The following is a 21,546-nucleotide window of genomic DNA, read 5'->3' as shown; positions in this document are numbered from 1 at the left end:
GATTGCTGCTAGATTTAATTAAAACACAGGGCTTTGAGGCCAGGGAGCAGAGTTCCCGTCCCGGGGAAAACCACAAGACTTATACCCAGGAGACGCATGCTTGTGTCCCATGCAACTTGTTTTTTTGGTGCCTAAACTTAACAGTCGTTGCTAAACTTAACTGTTAATGCTGTTGCAACAACCGGCAGAAACTTCCAAACCTTTTCTCTGCAAAATTGAATGTGACCGGTCACCATGTGACCAACCAGCGGTTGCCTAATTTCGTAGGATATCATACGAATGGCTGTGACTGAGTTTTTGTACAATATCATACAACTACGTTCATGGGAATGCATTGTTGAAGTTATACTCTTAATTATTAGAAACTGAAAATGAACATCTGCCAGCTGCAGTGCAGCGTCACAAAATGGCTTCATGGAACAGCAAGATGACATTTCAGAACTTGGGTTATCATCTGCATCCTTAACCTGGCAATGATTATGTCATAACTAATGTTCATGTTTTCTTCCTTACTTAAAAAAGAAAAAACACAGTACACTTACAGTAGTGCTTATGAGTATTACACTGTCCACCCTGTTACTTAACATTAGTAATTGTCATTCCTATTAATTAAAGGAACCTTATTAGAAAGCCTTTCACTAAATAATGTTAAAACACCAATCAGAGATGTGGCTTTATGGCAGAAATTAGACTTAATAAAAGCTAAAAATTCAACCTGTGAAAATTTTGACACTTTAAAAATCTGTTCTAGGGGATAAAAATTTAGGCTGGCAGTGTCACCCGGTTTGGTGTTTGTGTCACCTTACAGTCTTTCTACAATTTTATTCACAGTTGTGTTTGGCTTCTATTCCTCGGAAGCATCTATTTGAAGTATCCTTAATCACACTCTCACAAGAGTTCACCGATTTCACAGAATATTGCACCCTATTGTCTCATCCAAGTGTTTTTACAGCCTTTTCTGCATAGGCCTCCGTGTAGAGTATGCTGCTCCAGGCACTAAAGGTCTCAATAGAAAAACATATTAAAAAGGTTCTATTTACAAATGTAGGGAAAAGGTCCTAAATGAAGGCACCATGGATATTAATGTATGTGGTGTACAGTTTGGTAAGCGTTTATTGCTTTGTCTTGTTTTTCTTCCAGTTTCCGTGCAATGGCAGCTTTGGGGGGTTTAGTTACTTTGGTGCATCTCTTCGGTCTGAAAGAAGATAAAGAATAAAGTTAGACAATTTTCACACACGTGTCAATTTCCACAATTCACAATCAGTGTTTTAATTAGACTAGGTTTGACATTATTATCGTATATACAATATTCATTCCTTAACACCATGCACTCGTTTTTTACCCCCAGAAAAAGTCATTTATGGATAGTGTACATTCATAGGAGAATATAAATATATAGGAGGATACTTAGTTGAATCTGCAGTATTTGTATTGGGTTTAAGTGTGGTTTGTGGTTGTGCTCTCACCAACTCAATCTTCCTTTTTGGCTTTCATGCTGTCCTGAGAGGCCTTAGTTTCAGACACCACTGTGCAGACACACACACACACACACACACACACACACACACACACACACAATCAATATAAACCACATTGTCTTTCATGCTGAGTGAACTTTGAGCTTGTTCAAGAATATCTCTGCTGTGCTGTCAAAGCCTCTTATGTTCAAAACCATTTTTCATGAAATGACAAAAACGCTACATTGAGAACATTTGATTGTGCGATTCACCTCAGATTAACTCGCAAAATCGCCTCGTCGCTGCTTAAATATTTGTATAACCCATAGACAGACATAAAGAGTGAGTTTAATAAAGAGTAAAGAGTTTATGGAAAAAAAAGAGGAAATACAAACTTGAGATACATTTCTTCTTAGCCACATCTGGTTCTACTGAACTGGCTAACTAGTGATTTGGCTGGTGTCCGCACAAACACACACACAAAATGCAGTAATTTGTCTGGCATGCCCACAGTATAGCCTCCAGAAAACAACCGTTATACAATACTGTATGTCTCTCACACCGGAGAGGTTTACTACACATGCTGCCTGGAGGGGCGTCTCTTCCCTAAAAGTACAGCATGTTCTCCGAGAGTAAGGAGAGGGGTGCAGGAAGTACAGAAAACCATGAGCTCTGCCCCTTGAGAAGGCAAGGTACTACTAGAGGTACTATGCATTTAGTGAGATAATATGCAGAATACACACTAGACCGTTAGAAGTTTATTATAATAGTCATTGATTTCTAAAGTCAATGTGTCTCACAGATTTTAAGAATCCCTGTACTAAAAAGTCAAATTCCACATATTGGGACAAAGTATGTAAAGGAGCCCTGCTGTGTCTGTGTTTGTCTTAAAAGACACAGCTTGGAAACAAATCACTAGAACAAACTGAAATGATACAGTAGTGTTAAAGTAAATGAAGTTTTGAGTAGAATCATGCAGAGTAATCGCAAACACAATTGACAATTTTGAATAATCACTGGAATGCAGTCCATCTTGAAGGGCATTTACATCGTCTTATGTAATTGGAAGCACCAGGGCATTATCATTCTGTAGTCAGTTCACAATAGAGTACAATGAGTGAGTTGCGTGACTGGATCTGTCATACTGACAACATGCTTCTGTTAGTATAATCGACACACTCAAGACAAGCGTTCATTTCTCGCCCTAAGAGTGTATGGCTGCTTTCTATTTCTCACAGTGTTATCTGTTCAGCCTCACATGCAAACAATATCCTGTTCATCCTGTCAGCTCCAACCAATCACAGTACAGACAGGAACCTATGTGGTTTGTTTATTACAACAGCGGTTGAATTGTTGGATACCCGCGTATTTACCAATGGCAGGACCGCCAAGGTGGTGATGTTAAACAATCTTACTTTGGCCGTGTGTTTAACAAGAAGAAAGATTGGCTACTTTAAGGCCATTCATTCTTCACCTAAATGTTAAGAACACCTCATCTGTATGCACATCACTTCAGTTGTATCTGTCTTTACTGACCTCTTTCTGCCTTTTCACCATTTCCTGCTTGTTTGTGCAGTGCCTAATGCATGTTTGCATAGATTCTGGAGCTTTTTCACCCAGTGGTGATGCTGCATTGTCTGATCTCCACCCAGAGACCCAGCCCTCCGCCCTGCCATCTGTCAGTATAGGTGGATCATGCCTTTTGTAGCATGTCAAAACATGATTTGATGTCTTAAAGTTAAAGTTAGCATGACAGGTTTGTCAGGAAACAATTTTGTGTTTAATCAATTAAATCACTGAGCCATGAACTCTCTCAAGATGTATAGAACTTTCTCAGCAATGGCAGCCATCTTAGAGAAAAATCCTATTGTCATCCTGCTTTTAGCTTTTGATAGACATAGACGAAATGTGGCGTGCCACATTGCAGTGCGACAGTTGCTTTAAATTGCTAGCTGGATAGATTATGTTCTGTTAATCTATTTCCCGCTTTAAGGCTGATTCTGAGAGAATACCAACTTTAGAGGCATAGTAGTAGAAACACTATGCCTATGGTTTCTGATCACGGTTATGTTGTTGTTTCATGTTGTTCACGGAGACGTCAAACCCAGACATGAGTGGGGAGAAATGTGCGGCTACCAAGCCATAGCCAAGCAGATGAATCACAGTTGTGTCCGTATCTACGTGTACCTGCAAAGTACCTACAGACTAGATTTAACGCAGAACCTTGAATCAAGCTGTTGTAAAGATTATTAAAAAGAGGGGATAAGGAGTTTTTTGAGTAGATATATAGGATAGAGAGCAATGCAAATGTGTTTGTCAAGAGTTCCATACCTTCAGGTGAGGGCTCAGGGGCCAGTGCCGAGGGTGCTTCAGCTGGGGTGGACTCAACCACAGGAGCCTCCTCTGGTGCTGCACAGTCTGCCACAGACTCTGAGCTCACAGTTGTTGCTGCTGGAGGTGCTGTTACTTCCTCAACGGCCTTCTGAGGCTCGGTTTGGGCCTGAACACTGACTGGAGATGATGGAGGTAACTCTGGAATAGTTGCTGCTGCAATCTTTGGATCTATGAGAAGCTGTGCTGCCTCTACGAGTGCTGACGATTCAGCCGGTGCTGAGACTACACCTAGTGCTGAAGCCTCAGCTGGTACTACAACTTCACCTGGGGTTGCAGCATCACCTGGTGCCGAGGCTTTATCTTGTACTACAACTTCACCTGGGGTGGCAGCTTTCCCTGGGGTTGCAGCTTCATCTGGGACTGCAGCTTCACCTGGGTCTACAACTTCCTCTGGTGCTGAAGCCTCATCTGGTATTACAGCTTCACCTGGGGCAGCAGCTTCAACTGGGACTGCAGCTTCACCTGGTGCTGAAGCCTCAGCTGGTACTACAACTTCTCCTGGGGCGGCAGCTTCAACTAGAGCTGAAGCCTCATCTGGTACTACAGCTTCACTTAGGGCTACCGCTTCAGCTGGTGCTGACGCCTTACTTAAGGTTGGTGCTGAAACTCCACCTGGTTCTGATGAGGCACATGGTGCTGTTGAGGCAGGAGTTGGTGCATCATTGTCAGTTGGAGCCTCTGGCTCCACAGGAGAAGTCACTTCAGCAGGGGCTTCAGCCGCTGCGGCTGGTGTCTCTTCCCCAATCACTGGGGCCTCCGCTGGCTCTGATGCAACAGGTTCAAGGGGAGGCGTAGCAACTTCAGGAGAGGCTTCTGCAGGCTCTAAAACAACAGGTTCAACTGTTGGGGTGGCAACTTCAGGAGAAGCCTCTGCTGGCTCTGATATAACAGATTCCACCGCAGGGGTGGCAACTTCAGGAGAGGCCTCTGCTGGCTCTGATATAACAGATTCAACCACAGGGGTGGCAATTTCAGGAGAGGTCTTTGCTGGCTCTGATATAACAGATTCAACCACAGGGGTGGCAACTTCAGGAGAGGCCTCTGCTGGCTCAGCGGTCACATCCTCAACAACAGCAGGGACCTCTGCCTGCACAAATACAACAGATTTATCAGAAGGGGCCTCCGCTGTAGCCTCAACAAGGGCTTGAACCTCCGGGGCGGCCTCAGCCACTACAGTTTCTACAGCGGCAGCTTCTTCCACAGGGGGAAGTGCCTCCACCAGAGCTACAGCAACCTCAGGATTCGTATTGGCTTCTGCTGAAGCAGCGGCCTCTGGGGCTGGCTCTGCAGGGGCAGCAAGTTCTAGCAGAGGCTCAGAAGCAGTCAGGAGGTCCTCCCCAGAGCCAAGATCCTCCTGGGCCTCCAGTGCTACCAACACGGCCTCAGCCTCATCCTCGGCTCCCGGTTGTAGATCATCTGGTAGGGCAGTCTGCACAGGCAACTGCATCTGGTCCTCGATGGTTTGTGCATCTTCTGGGATGGTACCGTTTCTGAGTGCTGTCAGTACAGGGATGACAAGAGAAGCTGGATTAGGATTTACAACTGGCAAGCATGTGGCACTGATCTTCAACAGTCCTTTGTGAGTCCCTGTGATCATGCATCCATTTAGTCCCTGTTAATCTGTAGCAGTAACTATGTGACAACACTGAGCAACAGAAAAGATGAAAGATTCTTAATTTGATTGAGCTTGAGATGAGGGGGTCTTTAAGTGAATCTATGCATTGAATGGTTTGGTTAATAAGTTACATTTGTCATGACAACATATTTCATATATTCATAAAGTGCATCCTACCTGTGACATACAACAAAAAATCAACTGCTATATTGCAAGGTGTTATTATTACCTATATGTTCTTTTCTTGAATAAATAAAAAAGGTGTTTATTTGAAACTGGTTTTAAAATGATAATGTGTTAAAAATCAAAACAATAGTTTTACTCAACATGAAAAGGCAGGAGATGGGGACAAAAGGCACACAGACTGCATGCAAAAGAAAACATCCTTTCATTTCCGTAGTTGTAAATGTGATTTATTGAAGCCAGTTTGTCTAAAGCCCAGAGGACATGCAAGCCACTCTTGAAGGAAATTAAATACTTAGGAAAGACACTCTACCTTTATTCTCATTCCCTGACCCCCTGCTCTTATATCTGTGTGAACAAGCCGTCAGCCCTTGGATGACAATACAGCCGATAAGGAACAATAGTGGGCTTGGAAAGTCAAATGTCAGGAACTTCAACACACATCTCAGTTACTGGAATCACAACAGCTTAACAGAGGCTTTAGACGTCATCACAGTTTTCCTCAACAGTATTTCACAGCTAACTTCTTTACAAAAACACTGTCTGGACTTTGTTCACAAATAACAGGAGGGTTCAGAGGGTGGATAGTTTGGACGCTGCAGCTTCCTGATTTTATTTGTCTGTCTGAAGTGGTAAAGAGACCTGAGAGTGATGGGTGGAAGGGAATGTGACGGCCTGGCAACTCAAATAAAAATGAGCCAGTGGAAAAACACGCAACATGGAAAAGGGTTTATGTGAAGTGAAATATTTCTAAAATCACATTTGAGCTAGGAGTGTAGATTGAAAAAGTAGAATTGATTTCAGAAATTAAATCCTTATAAATAATTAGCGTTTGCTTAGAAAACATTCTTAAACTAGCATCAAACCATATACAGTTAAAGAAATGGACCAACAGATCCCATTGCTCTGGACGGAGACCAGTAAAGTCTATTAGAAGCACTTTTCCGGTGATGGCTGACCGTTACTGCGCAGCCTCCAACTCAGCTTGATGACGTAGATGTGACATGAGCAACCTGTCTGAAATTTGTAAGTCTTCTGGTAGGTGTGCAAGGGAATTCTCAATCATTCCCAATTAGGAGAGACGCAGAGAGTGTAGGTATATTTTAGGAGATAACATAGGCACAGGCTAATTACTGCTAACTGAAATACTAGTTAACATTAGTAATTAAACCTAAAGAGCTAATGGAAGTCCAAACTGTCTGCACACTCACTGTATTATACGGTAATTTCTCTGCTGTGCGACAGTAAGTCACGTGGTTATGACACAATCGTTAGCCTATTGTAACAACAAGCCCTGCTACGGAGCCATGACGTGAGCTCCAAGGTAATGGAGCCTTTTATACTTTGTTGTGTTTCTTTAGAAATAAACAACAGACAAATAGAGTCTTTAAACGCTCTAGATGTAAAGTTACCTGCTGTCAAAGTGGCGCCAAAATGAATGGGAGTCAATGGAATGCTAACGGCAGGTGATGGCTTGTTAGCATCAAAATGGCGCCTTAGGAGGTACGCTTAGAGAGGAGAGGCTTACCCCCTTGTTTTGTACATGTTCTCCATCAGTTTGTACTTCTTTAGGCAAAGATCCAACTCAAACGCCAACTATCACAGAGAATACAAAGCTGTTTCATCCTAAAAGAGTTTTTCCTTGCCACTGCCGCACTGTTGCTTGCTCAAGAGGGAACCACTAGAACTGTTGGGTTCTTGTAAATTATGTGGTCTAGTCTGGTCTGGAAATAAAATTGGATTGAATTGAAATGTGGTGTTGAAAAGTCTGTTTGGGTCGAGACAGAGACAGCTTCTCCAGGCATGGATGACCCGTGTGTAAACATGATTTAGCAGCCGAAGATGCCAGGGATCCCAGTCAAAACAGTGCCTTGGCTGGCCAATAGCACAGACAGGAGGGAGGGGGACAAACGGGGGGCCTGGACAGGGGATGGGACCAGTGGTTGCTTGGATGGCAAAAGCACAAAGCGGGTTTGTTAGACAGATGGTACACTGTATGATTTAAACCTCCACCCATTCAGACATATTTAGAGAAGCCTGCCAGGGCATATAGTACAATAACTGCTTCTCTTGTTGGGGTGATGTAAGAGCCTGGAGAGGGACCCGAGCTTCTCCAGGTGACCATAGCTGGCTGGCTGGACAGACACTGCCCTGACACAAACATCACACAGTGACAGAGTGCAAGGTGGAAATGCTTTACTTAAATACAGAGAAACTGTGCCAGGTATAATGCTTAAATATACCACCTGTTTAGGCTTTGGTCAGTCCCTAACTTTTGCTCCAAAAAGTTTTTTTCCGTTTTTTAATCCAGGTATTAAACATACAATATGTAGTTTTTGGCCCCTAGGGGTCTCTCAATCAAAACAATAACAAAAGACCGACTTTGATGATATTGTGAAGTAGCATGGGATCATGGTAGTTGTTCTCGTGGTTACGTTTTTCTCATTAGATATAGTATTAGAATTTCATTTTACTTAAACAGCGACAAGTCAAAGTTAGCTAACGGTAACGTTAGCTAATGTAGCGTCAACTTGCTAATTTGGCATTAGATGAATTGACAACCTATACAGCTTCTGTAGTCAGCGTTATAGTATGTGGAGAATTCTATCGTGGGTTAGCCCAGCGCCGTTGTCTGTGGTCAAAACAATCATGCTAATAATAACTTGATGTGTGTGTTGTAACGTTAGAAATTAGCTCGGCGGCTGGCATGAGCCACTTGTCATATTAGCATGTCAAGCTGGATCAATATTGAAATATTTCACCTGTGACACTGGTCACTTCCTGAGTGTTTTGTAGATAATTAGCTTGGTGGGGGGGCTGGAGCAATTACATATAAGAAACGGACACTTTCTAACAAGGACAGTAACTCATCATCATCATCATGTTGTGTTTATGTGGGGAGATGGAGATGGAGTGAGAACATACTGTACATGCAGCCGTGCCAGGCATGACATAGCCGTGTGACAGTAGGTTAAACCCATGAATTGACAATCATGGTCTGTGTCAGACCTCTTGGTAGGCGTCTGCACGGGCATGAACACAGAGTCCATATGCAAGGCCAACCAAACCAAATCCACAGAGCATGACCACCTGTTTAGATGCTAAAATCCTATGTAGAGGAATTTCAGTAGCTGGAAAGGGGTTCTTTTAAAAAAAAGGGCATCAATCTCCTAGCCCCTCCTGTCTCTCCTTTGCAATCCAGCATCTATTGTTTGTGTGAGTTGTAAATTCCAGGAGCAAATGTCAAACACAACTCATCCGGTGTACATGGATGTTCATCCAAGCAACTCACTTATAAGAAAACCTCAACATATGAACTTTGGAAGCATGAAGAAGCAGCACACCAAAGTGACCGAGTTATCCAGGTGGACCCCTCAGTATTGTCCTTTAAATCTCTTCTTACCACTCACTTATCTATTGTGGCGTCTTAACCGATGACATTTTGTTGTAACTATTTATTTTCAAGAAAAGGGTTATATCTTTAGGGTTGAATCTTTTGTTTTATTGTAAAGCACTTGGTTATTGTTTTTAAAATGTGCTATATACAGTACATATTATTTTCTTTTGTAGGTCTGTCCTTAACTAAAGAAATTCTTAGTCGACTAACAGTCATGATTTTATCTATCGACTAACTGATTGGTTTATTTAATCTGTAAAACTGAGTTTCTCCACAAAGAGTCATGCAAAAGCACCACTTTAAATATTGTGTTTACCAGAGATGTGCTCATTAGTTTCTTTTGAATAAGTCATTCAGTATTAAAAAAAATCTGCAGGGGCAATTAACAAATACAAGTGTGCAGTCCTAATCTTTTGGATCAGTTTGAGCTTGTAGATGCTATTTTTTGTGCATGAAAAATATCTAAAGTCACAAATCAGACTACTGTGGAGTTGAGGAAAACAGGTTGGATTGCAACCCTTCCCTCAGGCTGCAGATGGACTGATAAACACTCCCAGTTGGCTTTCACAAAATGCTACTTTTGGAGTTGGATGCAGTCTGAGCTAAATTCAAACAATCCAGGTTCACCTACATGCAAATGCCCAGGTAGCTTTATGCAATAAGGTTGGGAGAATTAAACATTAACATACAAGTCACCTCTCACTTCTTCAATAAATCATGCAATGCAGTTTTTGTCAACACACTTTCAATGGACATCAACCTAGAAATGGCTGATTAAAAATAAATGCCATCCACTTCCAGGCACTGATGAGAAAATGGTTTAACATGAATAATTCTCTCCATGAGGTACTATAGTGTGCCGTGCAGCAGAGAAGAGTGAAAAAGCACACAGTGTTCCAGAGCAACCAGCAGTAGTCACACACCCCCAAGCAATACTTGACCAAAAGAAAGTAACTTAGCAACTACTGTACATATCTTGAGTAAATGTATACTTCATATTTTGTTCTTGCAGGTTAAAAACACACAAACACAAACAACTTTTTTACAAACATTCACATTCTACCTAGGTGATTACTTACCCAATGTGTCTCCATTGCTTTCCTCTGGCTTTGTACCTGGTCTTTTCTCTTGATCAACCGTCTGTGCACTGGACGAGGAGCACCCCATGTTTGAAAAAAAGTTGATGAATAAAAAACTTAGACAAGACTTACACAAGTTCCTCTGCTCTCTGTAAGCAAAACCAGAGACTGTCTAGCAGGGAAACAAGGACCACTGTAGCTCTTCAGTTCCTAAGAGTAACTGTGCACCATTATCTCCCCTAGTTGTGTTTATGCATGGCCCGCTGCCCTCTTGCCCCAGATCTGTTGCGAGAAAGGCAACTAAGCATTGCAGGCACTACTGCTGAATGCTTTTCCCGGCTGCCCCTGCTTTGTCACACCATTCATGCAGGAAGGGGAGGAAAACATGTGTGAATGAAGTGTGTGTCCTCCCCTTTTGTAGAGTGTCTGGAAGAGATCCCCCATCTGGTGGTTTAGGGTAGCACATGTACAATTTGTTCTTTGGAGTGGTTCTGTTTGAGTCAGTGAAGGGATGCAGTAATATTTGTTTTTGTGACGTACCATCAGTTATCCCCTACATTGATCATGAGCCTAATAATAACACAACTAACAAATGTGAAGGGTAAAATATGTATTTTTCAGTTTACTGTACAAAGTCATACATTTGATTTGACATTACATAAAGAACATTACAGACACAAATACACTGTTGTATACAAAGAGTGTAAAAATAGCTTCAGTAGAAAGCATTGCATGTGTAGCTTGTAGAACAGGATTAAAAATGAATGCTACACTTCAGGTTCAGGGCGAGGGAGATGAGGTTCTGCCTTTCATTTGCGCACAACTTGATTCTCGAGTGACTCCAGCTTCTTCGACATGGCTTCAAGTGGGCATGTTAAGGAAAGATAGAGATACAAATGAAAAAATACAACTTACCGAGTTCATCGAAAAAACTTCACTAGGTCTGTCTTATCTTGAGAAATTACATTTTAATAATCAAGTTTTTCTGACCCCAGAAAAGGACTTGTGCTTTCCCAAATCCTAGTATTTAATCTTTATTTTGTTAATAGATGATGCTTATGGATGCTTATGGATGCAAATTATGATGGTCCTTTGTTAGTTGAACCATACTCTATATCCATGACGTTCCACTTCTGGAAATTCCGCAGGATTTCCCTTTTTTCAGCCAGATGTCCATTACCTTAGGTACCTTACCTCTTTGTGTTGTAATTTAAAACTCTGGTGGATTCATTCATTCAAGGACTATGTTTACCTACTCCTCAAATCTCCGAACATCTATTAACTAGACTATCTGTAAAGGCTTTTCTAGTCTCAAAGGTCCCATGGCATAAAAATTTCACTTTATGAGGTTTTTTAACATTAATACGAGTTCCCCCAGTCTGCTTCTGGTCCCCCAGTGGCTAGAAATGGCGATAGGTGTAAACCGAGCCCTGGGTATCCTGCTCTGCGTTTGAAAAAATGAAAGCTCAGATGACCTGATCTGGAGTCTTGCCCCTCATGAGGTCATAAGGGGCGACGTTACTTCCCTTTGCTCTGCTTCACCCACCCAGAGAATTTGGCCATACTAAGGAAAGCTCATTGTGGGACTGGTTCTAGTGGCTGTAGATCTGCATCAAGGCTGAATTTTGGGAAAGAGACTTCAGATACAGCATGAGGGGACCACTATGGTCTATTTAAAAGAGTCTCCAGATACAGTATTAGGGGACCACTAAGGCTTATATGAAAGCATTCAAAGAGAACCATGTTGTGGGACAACTGCTCAAAGCACTTACATAGTACAGGAACCATTCACACACTGTGGCTGAGGCTACCATGCAAGGTGCCACCAGAAAAACATTCACATACATTTACACTCTGATGGCGCAGCATCGGGGGGGGCAACTCAGTGTTTTGTCCTGTAGAGCTAGGGAGCAACCTAACAACCTTCCGACTGGCAGGCAACCACTGAGCCATAGCCTCCGTTCAATCTGAGTTTTCTGTTGCACGACTCACAACTTTTGAACGTACCCATAACACCAAAACAAGTTCCTTCCCTGAGATATTATGCTTATTCACTTTGCTTAGCGCCGCCCATGATGATTGTGATTGGTTTGAAGATAGCAATAAAGCAGAGCATGTTTTTGTCACATCCCAATGTGCACTGGAGGATTCTTTGACAGAGACCCATTCGACTCAAGTTTACAAAAAAAACATGTTAAATCTTAGTGGAACTGTGGAGTTGATTTATTTAGAAAAGGATATTATTCTGCATCAGGTCCGTCAGCTTCTTGGTGACCTGGTTTTGAAACATTATCACGTTCTCACACTGGCACATGTTTTCATCGGACGGTTTGTCTGTGGGGAAAAAGTACATGAGATGAGAAGATCTTCCTGTCTTTTAATGAGTTTTACTTCACCCCGTCTCTTCCAATCTTTCCCTGCAGGTTTCCCCTTCCTGATCCGTTAGCTTATGTGAAACAGATAATTGCACAGGACTATTGCATTCAAAATGCATTGAGTTGCTGGAATCAGTGATCATTACAGCAGCACCAGGTGGCAGTGATGCGCCATCGTAAAGGAACAAGACAAATTGCGAGTCAGTTCAATGTACCTTTACATATCCTGGACTTGAGCTTTGTTGTAATTTCTCCCATTTGGTCAAAATCTTCTGCGTAATAAAGGTGTTTCTCATCAGGCTCTGAAGCTATTTCTCTCAGCTCCTGTTCAATGGCTTTGCCAACACCCAAAGCATATAATGTGATCCCTGAAAACGACAAAGCAGAATAATGACAGGTAAGGCCTGTTAGAGAGAACTTAGTTTGATTTGATGTGGTAGTGCATTTGAATCGCAATGCAAGACAATGTGTGTACCAGAGTTCTTTGCTTTATCAGCCCATTCTGACACGTCATCCTGCGATCTTCCATCAGTGAACACAATGCTGACACGTGGGATGTTGGGCCTGGCTCCTTCTTTAGCTGAAAAGCTGAGCTCAAACATGTGACGTAAGGCTGAGCCAGTCATGGAGCCTCTCCCCATGTACTGCATCCTAGACACAGCGTGTTTGATGTTCTCCGCTGTGGTGTACTGGCCTAGGGTCAACTCTGTGCGCACCTTGGTGGAGTATTGAAGAAGGCCAACATGGGTCCCTGTCCTGGAAATGTCCAGTGAGTCCACAATGCCGTTTACAAACTGCTTGACCAGTTCAAAGTTGGCAGGGCCCAGACTCTTGGAGCCATCGATTACAAAAACCAGATCCATGAATCCATCGCCACACTGTTGCTCTGTCAAAAACCAAGACAACAAGCACGTGCTATATTTATTTTCACTTTGGAGACAGTCTTTATATAAGGAAGTTAAGATCATACTCTGCAGGAGTCACAGCCATGCTCCACAGAGTGACACATGTCCAGATCTGTCATTGCAATTATACAGACACAAGGACCACATACTGTACACTACCAGTCAAAGGTTTGGGGTCACTTACAAATTTCCATACCACTCCATTATAGACAGGATACCAGCTGATCTGAGTGGTTAGCTGAGCTTTAATGCAATATATACATTGCCCATTATCAGCAACCATTCATCCAATGTTCCAAAGGCTCATTCTGTTTGCTAATTTGATATCATAAAAAAAAAGAAACTATCTGAGAAAACATTGGAGAACCATTTTGCAATTATTTAAGCACATAATGTAATCTGAAAGCTGCTGCCCTGGTAAAAAAACAACAACAATTTATCTCAGCCAGTATTCTGTCTACAATGAAGTGCAATGGAAATTTTCCAAGTGAACCCAAACTTTTGATGGTAGTGTGTATGCAGTGCCTAAAGTGGGCCACTACTAAGCAGCACTGAGTACCAGCACTTCAGGTTTTTGTCCACATGAGTATCCTTACTTCTAATTGTCTAACAGCATTATTACAAGGCTAATGTAGAACAAAATAAGCTACACATCATTATTTTCAGGGAGAAACCAAGCAATTAAATTGTAGAATCAGACATTCAGTACCCCCATGAAGCCCGGATAGAAGGATTTTATGTTTCATAACTGTGTAATTGGTAGTCTGAGAATCATTGAATGGTTAACTATTCAAGATAGATGTATCATAGTATGAATATACTCAAGACAAGTGATAATTATAGCTGCTGAATAAGGGTACTGGTACCTTTTTTGGTCCAATTCAGGCACTCTATATGTGGTTGTATAAGTGTCTAAAATACAACATTTGAAAACATGCTGATTGAAGATATTGTTTCTGTATTGTGTTTATCTTGCCTCACACACACATCTATATATATATATATATATCAATGAGTCAAATTAGAATCAGGTTTTTCTTCACTTATCTACAGCTTAATATGAATTAATATGAACATATGAAAATGCATTAGAAGCCTCCATACTGAAGCACTCACAGGAAAAAGACTCACTGCTTCAAAACTTACATTATTTTCTGTACTGTATTTTATCAATTTTTTTAATCTATTTTGTTGTATCCAATCAAATTACTGCATTTCCATATTCACATCATATTCTTTGGCTGCAGTACACTTAGAGCTGGGCAATATATCGATGTTATATCGATATCATGGTATGAGACTAACTCATCTTAGATCATGATATATCGTATTATCATGATATGACATAAGTGTTGTCTTTTCCTGGTTTTAAAGGCTGCATCACAGTAAAGTGATGTCCTTTTCTGAATTTACCAAACTGTTCTATTATTTCCCTTTACCCACTTAGTCATACAATATTGTTGCGGTGTCAATATCGAGGTATTTGGTTAAGAATATCATGATATTTGATTTTCTCCATATCGCCCAGCACTAAGTACAATATGTATTTAAGATAATGAATGAGCATGGACTCACTTTGACATGTTTTTCCATCGGGTTGGAGTGTGAATCCATTTCTGCATTTACATACACATGAATCTTCTGTATTCAGAAACTCCTGCTCACAGCCGTGATTACCATCAGCACAATGGTCTATCTCTGCAGGAAACAGTCAATACACACAGGACTGGAGAGTAATTACTGAGAAAAGAAAGTAATACCTTATATGTTGTTCAGTCTGACCCATTGAAAGTATATATTACCAGTGGTAAGTACATGTGTACATGCTTGCAGGCGTGTTACCCTGTCATTCAGCTATCAGGCTCCTCTCCTGTGAAACCAGATTCCGGTTTGGGTTCAGGAGGCAGACATCATCTCCACATTTAAGAGTAGGCTTAAGACTTTCCTCTTTGATGAAGCTTATAGTTAGGGCTGGCTCAGGAGAGTCCTGAACCATCCCTTAGTTACACTGCTAAAGGCCTAGACTGCTGGGGGACTTCCCATGATGCACTGAGCACCACTCTCTTCCCCCTTTTCTCAATCTCCATGAAACCTCATTCCATCAATGCATGTTACTAACTCAACTTCTTCCCTTTTCGGAGTCTTGTGCTCTCTCGCCCCTCTCCTCTCGCCTCATATCGCTTCCTTCAGGAGTTTCTAGCTCTGGATCTGTGGTTGGAGTCACCTGCTGCCTCCATGTTCCTGCTCAACACCCTCTGATACATTTCTCCATGTCTCTCTCTGCCTGTCTGTTGGTCTGTCTGTGTCCCTCTCTCTCTGTCTCTTTCTCTCACCCCCAACCGGTCGAGGCAGATGACCGCCCACCTCGAGCCATGGTCCTGCTCGAGGTTTCTGCCTCTTAAAAGGAAGTTTTTCCTTGCCTCTGTTGCCTAGTGCTTGCTCTTGGAGGGAACTGTTGGGTTTCTGTAAATAACATCACAGAGTACGGTCTAGACCTGCTCTTAATGAAAAGCGCAATGAGATAACTGTTGTTGTGATTTAGCGCTATATAAATAAAATTGAACTGAATTATAGCAATCAAATGGTTGGAGGACTCCAATAGTGTATAATTAATTAATTTGTGGATTAATGTGTTGGATGTGTTCATCACACATCACTGCAAAAACTGAAAGATAGAGGAAAAAGTCTTTTTTTTTGTTGTTGAAACAACAACAACAAGAGGAAAGAAGCAATGCACACGTACTTTTGCATGTTTTTCCATCAGGTCTGAGTGTGTAGCCTTTCCTGCATTTACACACACATGCGTCTTCTGTGTTCATAAACTCCTGTTCACAGCCGTGCTTCCCATCAGCGCAATGGTCTATCTCTGCAGAAAATAGTCATTACAGACAGGATTCAATTAAAATTTTGGATTTGTTACTTTTGCGCAATAAAATCAAGACAATAGTAACACAACAAAATTAAATAATGTTTAAAAAAAAAAACATTGTGCTCAGTATTGGGGTGTAAATACTGAGAAAATAAAGTTTTTCTCTTAAATGTTGTCTAGTCTGACCCATGGAAAGTATTTATCACCAGTGGTGTTAACAGTAAATACTATGTATCACATCTGAGGCAGAGAAAGTTAGTATTTTTATTGTGCTACAGTTAAAATGCTTGCAGTCATATTAAACTGTTGGACAAATTGTTCATGCAATCATATAGCACTAATGACAAACAGGTTGTAGGACATCGACAATAGTCATTTGTTTTTTAAAATTTAAGATGACTTTTTAAGCTCTTTAATTTTGTTTTTATTGATAAGATAGATATAGTAAAGAAAGTGGAAGAGAGGGTGATGACGTGCAGCAAGCCACTGGACAAGGACTTTAGCCTCTGTACATGAGGCGTGCGCTCAACCAGGTGAGCTAACCAGGCGCCACCTACAATAGATATTGATGTGTACAGCATGACACATGGTGTAAATCAGTAACACATCATTGTGAAAGGAAAGTCTTATTTTGAAATGTTGAACTAACAAAATAAGGGGGAAAAAAGCAATGCACACGTACTCTTGCATGTTTTCCCATCAGGTCTGAGTGTGTAGCCTTTGCTGCATTTACACACACAGGCGTCTTCTGTGTTCATAAACTCCTGTTCACAGCCGTGCTTCCCATCAGCACAATGGTCTATCTCTGGAGGAAATTATCAATTATTGTTTATCATTACATACATGATTGGGAAGTAATAACTGAAAATAAAAGAATACTTTTAACTGCTGTCTAATCTGACCCATGGAAAGTATTCATCAACAGTGGTATCAACAGTAAATACTGTTTCTCTATTGTATCAAGACTATCTCTCCACTGTTACATATTCCATTTGTATTTCAACCAAAAACTGTCTGTCAGACACCGTCTACCAAGAACCTGGTTCTGACTGAGGTTTCTTCCTAAAAGGGAGTTTTTCCTCCTCACTGTCACACTGTTGCTTGCTCTGGGGGGAACTACTAGAACTGTTGGGTCCTTGTATATTATAGAGTGTGGTCTAGACCTACTATACCTGTAAAGTTTCTCAAGATGGCTCTTGTTAGGAATTGATACTATCAATAAAATTGAATTGAAATGAATGCAGGGGGATTCCGTATCCGACTCTTGAGGTCAGATACGTGGAAACTTCTTTAAGATACACCGGCTTGCTCAGCCACGCCCCATAAAGCACCTGTGCTGGCTGACAATGACTGATAGTTTGATCCAAGCGGCCCACAGCTGGAGAGATAGTCTCTCAGAGAACCAAGGTTACAACGTAACCCAGCAATATCAATACGTTTCTTATTGTGCTACAGTTAACATTCTTGCAGTCATGTTTTCAAATTGTTCATGCAATCCTATACCACTAAGGACAAAGATTGTAGGACATTGACAATAGTTACTGATCTATGTACAGCGTTACACATGATGTAATTAAATAACACATTGCTGTGGAAGAAATGTCTTATTTTGAAATGGTCAAGAAAATATGTTTCTTTCCTTGTTGAAATAACAGGATATGGAGGAAAGAAGCACTCCACACGTACTTTTGCATGTTTTTCCATCAGGTCTGAGTGTGTATCCTTTCCTGCATTTACACACACAGGCGTCTTCTGTGTTCATAAACTCCTGTTCACAGCCGTGCTTCCCATCAGCACAATGGTCCATCTCTGCAGGAAATAGTCAGTTTATCAATGCAGAAAAGACAAATCAAATGGAATTAGCACATTTATGAAATGTTCCAAAAGAGTCCTTAAGTTTTTCCATATTCTTCATAATGTCTTTATATTGTCCAGCCAGCTAAATAAAATGGAGGCCAACACCATTTCCCTGCTCTAAAAGCAAAATAGAAAATCAAGAAGTTCTTTTTTGAAATATCAACAAAGAAGTAGAAAAATACTAATAAAACGGATACTCACTCTTGCATGTTTTTCCATCAGGCCTGAGTGTGTAGCTGTTTCTGCATTTACACACACAGGCGTCTTCTGTGCTCATGAACTCCTGCTCACACCCATGGGTGCCATCAGCACAGTGATCAATCCCTGGGTGACATAAACAGCACAGTGATCAATCTCTAGGGGCATAAATAACACAGAACAGAGATTAAAGCATTGATAACACTATTAACAAATGACAAGACATTACTGGAAAATACACTAATCTTTAATATAATAATACTTCTAATACCTGTCTATCACTAACAGTATGTCGTCTTCTACTGGTACTGTAACTTCAACTACTAGGATATCTAGTACTAGTTATGGCAAATGTTTTCTGTATGCATAAGACATTCAGCTTGACACATGTATACCTCGTATAGGAGAACACAAAAGAGAAAAAAACATCATTTGTTCATGAAAAATCTAAATCCAGTCTCAGAAAGACTAAAAGTAATATGTGAACTCAAGACAAGAAATATCAATCGATGTTGTTTTGATGCCGTGATATTTGACACCCTGGATCCAACTCCATGTTTCAGCAGCTGCTTGGATGATTGCAAAAGCACACTTCCTACAGGAAATCCCCCCCCCCCCCCCCCCCCCCCCCCCCCCCCCCCCGTTACTTTCTGTTAACATCCTCCAGAGGAGCAACAGGGACCTTTTCGGTTTTTACAGTGGGAGGCGGGACATCACTGGTAGGACGTATGCTGGCTCTCAGTTGGATTAGAGGTGCGTCAAAATGACTTTCACAATGCTTTAGTCATCAAATTGTCTTCCTCAAGGTGGCCCTTTATCCTTTGAGAATATTTTTTAAAGATCATGGCAATGTTGATTTGGTAACTTAGTATCAATGGTGACTCACTGTGTAAAAGGAAACAACAGAACAAACCCTGAGACTTTATGTGCGAATTCTTAAAATTGTCCTTTGAACTGGTTCAAGAGATTAGATAACCACACTCTGAAAAAGGGATGGAGTTTATAAAAGAAATGAGTATGCAAAAGGGTAACATCTGGTTAGGTTTAGTTAAAGTTATTGCCATAAAGACAAAAATATTAAAATGTAGAATACAGTAAAATAGTTACTAGTGATAGAGAAGGATGAGAAGGGTGAAGTAAGAAATGTATCATTACTGTTGAATGTTTTCATGGAAATGTTAAGTCAACATACTTAGACAGCTCACAGTTATCAGGTAGGTTGGAACAGATGTGTTTACAGCCATGGTCCACCACAGCACACATCCTCATATACATATATATATACATGTATACAATGTACAGTATCCATAGAGTGACAGTGGATTTTGTAGAATTAAAACAATGAGCTGTATGATGTTAAAACTCTGCAGAGCTGATTAAAACTACAGAGTTTGATGATGGTTCGCTGTTGATTTATCATCAAGAATTACCTTTTTCACATACATATGTAAGTATTAATTTGATGCATCTTGATGTAGAAATTTGTATTTTAGCCGCATTAAAGTACTAGAAGATGAACTGCAGGGTCCCTGGAGCTATACAGAGGTCAAAACAAATTTGAAAAATTAACTTCTTGGAATTTTGTTATCCCCTTTAGTCATCTTGCTTGTCATGTTGCCTGAGAAAGTTAAGGTGCTTTGTGATCAAAGAAGACAGCGTTAAGCAGCCTTGAGGGATGAAAACTGTGCACATGTGAACATTTTTTCAAAAAACAACAGATCAAACGAGAGAAAAGGAGTTCCTTCACCTTTACACGTCTTGCCATCGGGGTTGAGGGTGAAGCCCTTTCTGCACTTGCACCTGTATGAGGCGGGGCTGCTCACACAGATGTGCTGGCACTGATGGTCCACCACCTCACACATCTCTGAACCTAACGCACACATCAACATACACATGTATGCTCTTGAATATTATAGTTACTGTATCATCTTTTCTTGAATTATGCCTGGGTGGGTGTTGATGATGGGGTGGTATCTTGTTGCAAACTGTATGTTTTCTGAGTCAAAAATTGGTGCAAATACACATGCATGAATGAGGAGCGACACAAAGTGGATCACAACAATCGATGGGATTCATCACCTCCACACAGTTTGGACTGGAACACAGAGATGAGGGTCTCTATCTGGCTGAAGTTGGCCACCAGGTGCACATGCTCAGAGTGTGGCTCGCTCCCTATGGCCTTCAGAGTGTTCATATCCACCCTGCCCACTCCGACAGCAAAGATCTGGATGCCGGCATGCCTCGCCTGAGCCGCGATCTCCTCCACCGCGTCTTGAGGCCGCCCATCAGTCACAACCATGGCGATTCGCGGGATGAGCAGTTCTGCAGGTCGTGCTCCCTCTTCCTCAGTGAAGGCCGTCTCCATGGTGTACTGGATGGCCAGACCCGTCATTGTTCCTGTGGCGAGGTGCTCCATGTTCCTCACCGCCTGCTCCACCTCAGCCCTGGTGGTGTAGGTGTTGAGGGAAAACTCGGGCTGGACCACACTACCATACTGGAGCAGAGCGACCCGAGTGGCATCAGAGCCCACCCCGAGGAACTGCAGCAGGTTGATGATGAAGGTCTTCACCTTCTCGTAGTCGTTGGGGCGGATGCTTCGGGAGCTGTCGATGACAAAGACGAAATCCAGCGGGGTTGCTCTGCAAGGTTTCTCTGTGGTTAAAGACATGGAGGTTTGTGATCAGGGTAACAAATCACAGCTCAGTTTGGGGCCAAATCTAAACTAGAGTCTAGAAAATAGTTGGACTTTGTATCTACCCTACACCAGAAGACTGAAAAGATTTTGAAAAGACTAAAGTCTGACACCACCTCACATCTGAAGACAATCTGTCATAATGTCACAGAGTTTTTAGTCACAGACTAGAAGATTTTACTACCAAGACTTAAAAGTTACAATACCATCAAACACATTTGAGTTTGTTGGAACATCAAAACGGGAACAAGACTGACTTAAGACAGCTTGGACTGAAAGTTGTGACCACCTTACACCAAATGATTGAGACAATAGGAGACGACAGGAGACGATAGGAGACGACAGGAGACGATAGGAGACGATAGGAGACAATAAGAGACGATAGGAGACGATAGGAGCGCAACTCTCTCAACTCTCACGATTTCATTCTGATATTGGGGAATTACAATTGGGAACAACATGAGGGTTAATGTTGATAGTTTAGTTTTGCATCGATAATATTGGATCGCTGAGGATTGAACCCCC

The 21,546-nt window shown here is 41.5% G+C and overlaps 2 protein-coding genes across 11 annotated transcripts in view; both read right to left on the bottom strand.

Annotated features, from left to right (window-relative positions):
• Positions 1-513: 513 nt before the first annotated feature.
• On the bottom strand, positions 514-10,507 carry LOC117945971 (fibrous sheath CABYR-binding protein-like). Of its 6 annotated transcripts, none has more exons than XM_034873722.1 (5): positions 10,126-10,507; positions 4,272-5,348; positions 3,789-4,127; positions 1,467-1,526; positions 514-1,195 (listed from the first exon to the last, which is right to left on the bottom strand). In XM_034873722.1, exons 1-4 carry the CDS (start codon positions 10,211-10,213, stop codon positions 1,471-1,473), a joined length of 1,560 nt encoding a protein of 519 aa, XP_034729613.1. In that variant the 5' UTR covers positions 10,214-10,507; the 3' UTR covers positions 514-1,195; positions 1,467-1,470. The 6 variants fall into 6 exon arrangements, with proteins under 6 accessions (XP_034729613.1, XP_034729611.1, XP_034729610.1 ...); XM_034873720.1 differs by having other exon boundaries at positions 3,789-4,223; positions 4,278-5,348; XM_034873719.1 differs by having other exon boundaries at positions 3,789-4,326; positions 4,381-5,348.
• Positions 10,508-10,720: 213 nt separating this feature from the next.
• The window catches only part of LOC117946804 (matrilin-2-like), a 13,437-nt gene continuing 2,611 nt past the window's right edge, over positions 10,721-21,546 (bottom strand). For 2 of the 5 annotated variants that reach the window (XM_034875186.1, XM_034875185.1), the window contains 11 exons: positions 20,409-20,981; positions 20,077-20,199; positions 18,333-18,455; positions 17,961-18,083; positions 16,957-17,079; positions 16,149-16,271; positions 14,981-15,103; positions 12,976-13,386; positions 12,716-12,868; positions 12,367-12,459; positions 10,721-10,990 (listed from right to left, as the gene is read on the bottom strand). In XM_034875186.1, coding sequence (XP_034731077.1) covers positions 10,935-10,990; positions 12,367-12,459; positions 12,716-12,868; positions 12,976-13,386; positions 14,981-15,103; positions 16,149-16,271; positions 16,957-17,079; positions 17,961-18,083; positions 18,333-18,455; positions 20,077-20,199; positions 20,409-20,981 — 2,024 coding nt within the window. In that variant the 3' untranslated portion in view covers positions 10,721-10,934. The remainder of the gene's footprint in view (positions 10,991-12,366; positions 12,460-12,715; positions 12,869-12,975; positions 13,387-14,980; positions 15,104-16,148; positions 16,272-16,956; positions 17,080-17,960; positions 18,084-18,332; positions 18,456-20,076; positions 20,200-20,408; positions 20,982-21,546) is intronic. The other 3 variants (XM_034875188.1, XM_034875187.1, XM_034875189.1) reach the window with 3 other exon arrangements.

Source organism: Etheostoma cragini, chromosome 6, assembly GCF_013103735.1.
Source record: "Etheostoma cragini isolate CJK2018 chromosome 6, CSU_Ecrag_1.0, whole genome shotgun sequence".
Lineage (NCBI taxonomy): Eukaryota > Metazoa > Chordata > Actinopteri > Perciformes > Percidae > Etheostoma > Etheostoma cragini.
This window is presented reverse-complemented; position numbering and strand designations above follow the sequence as displayed.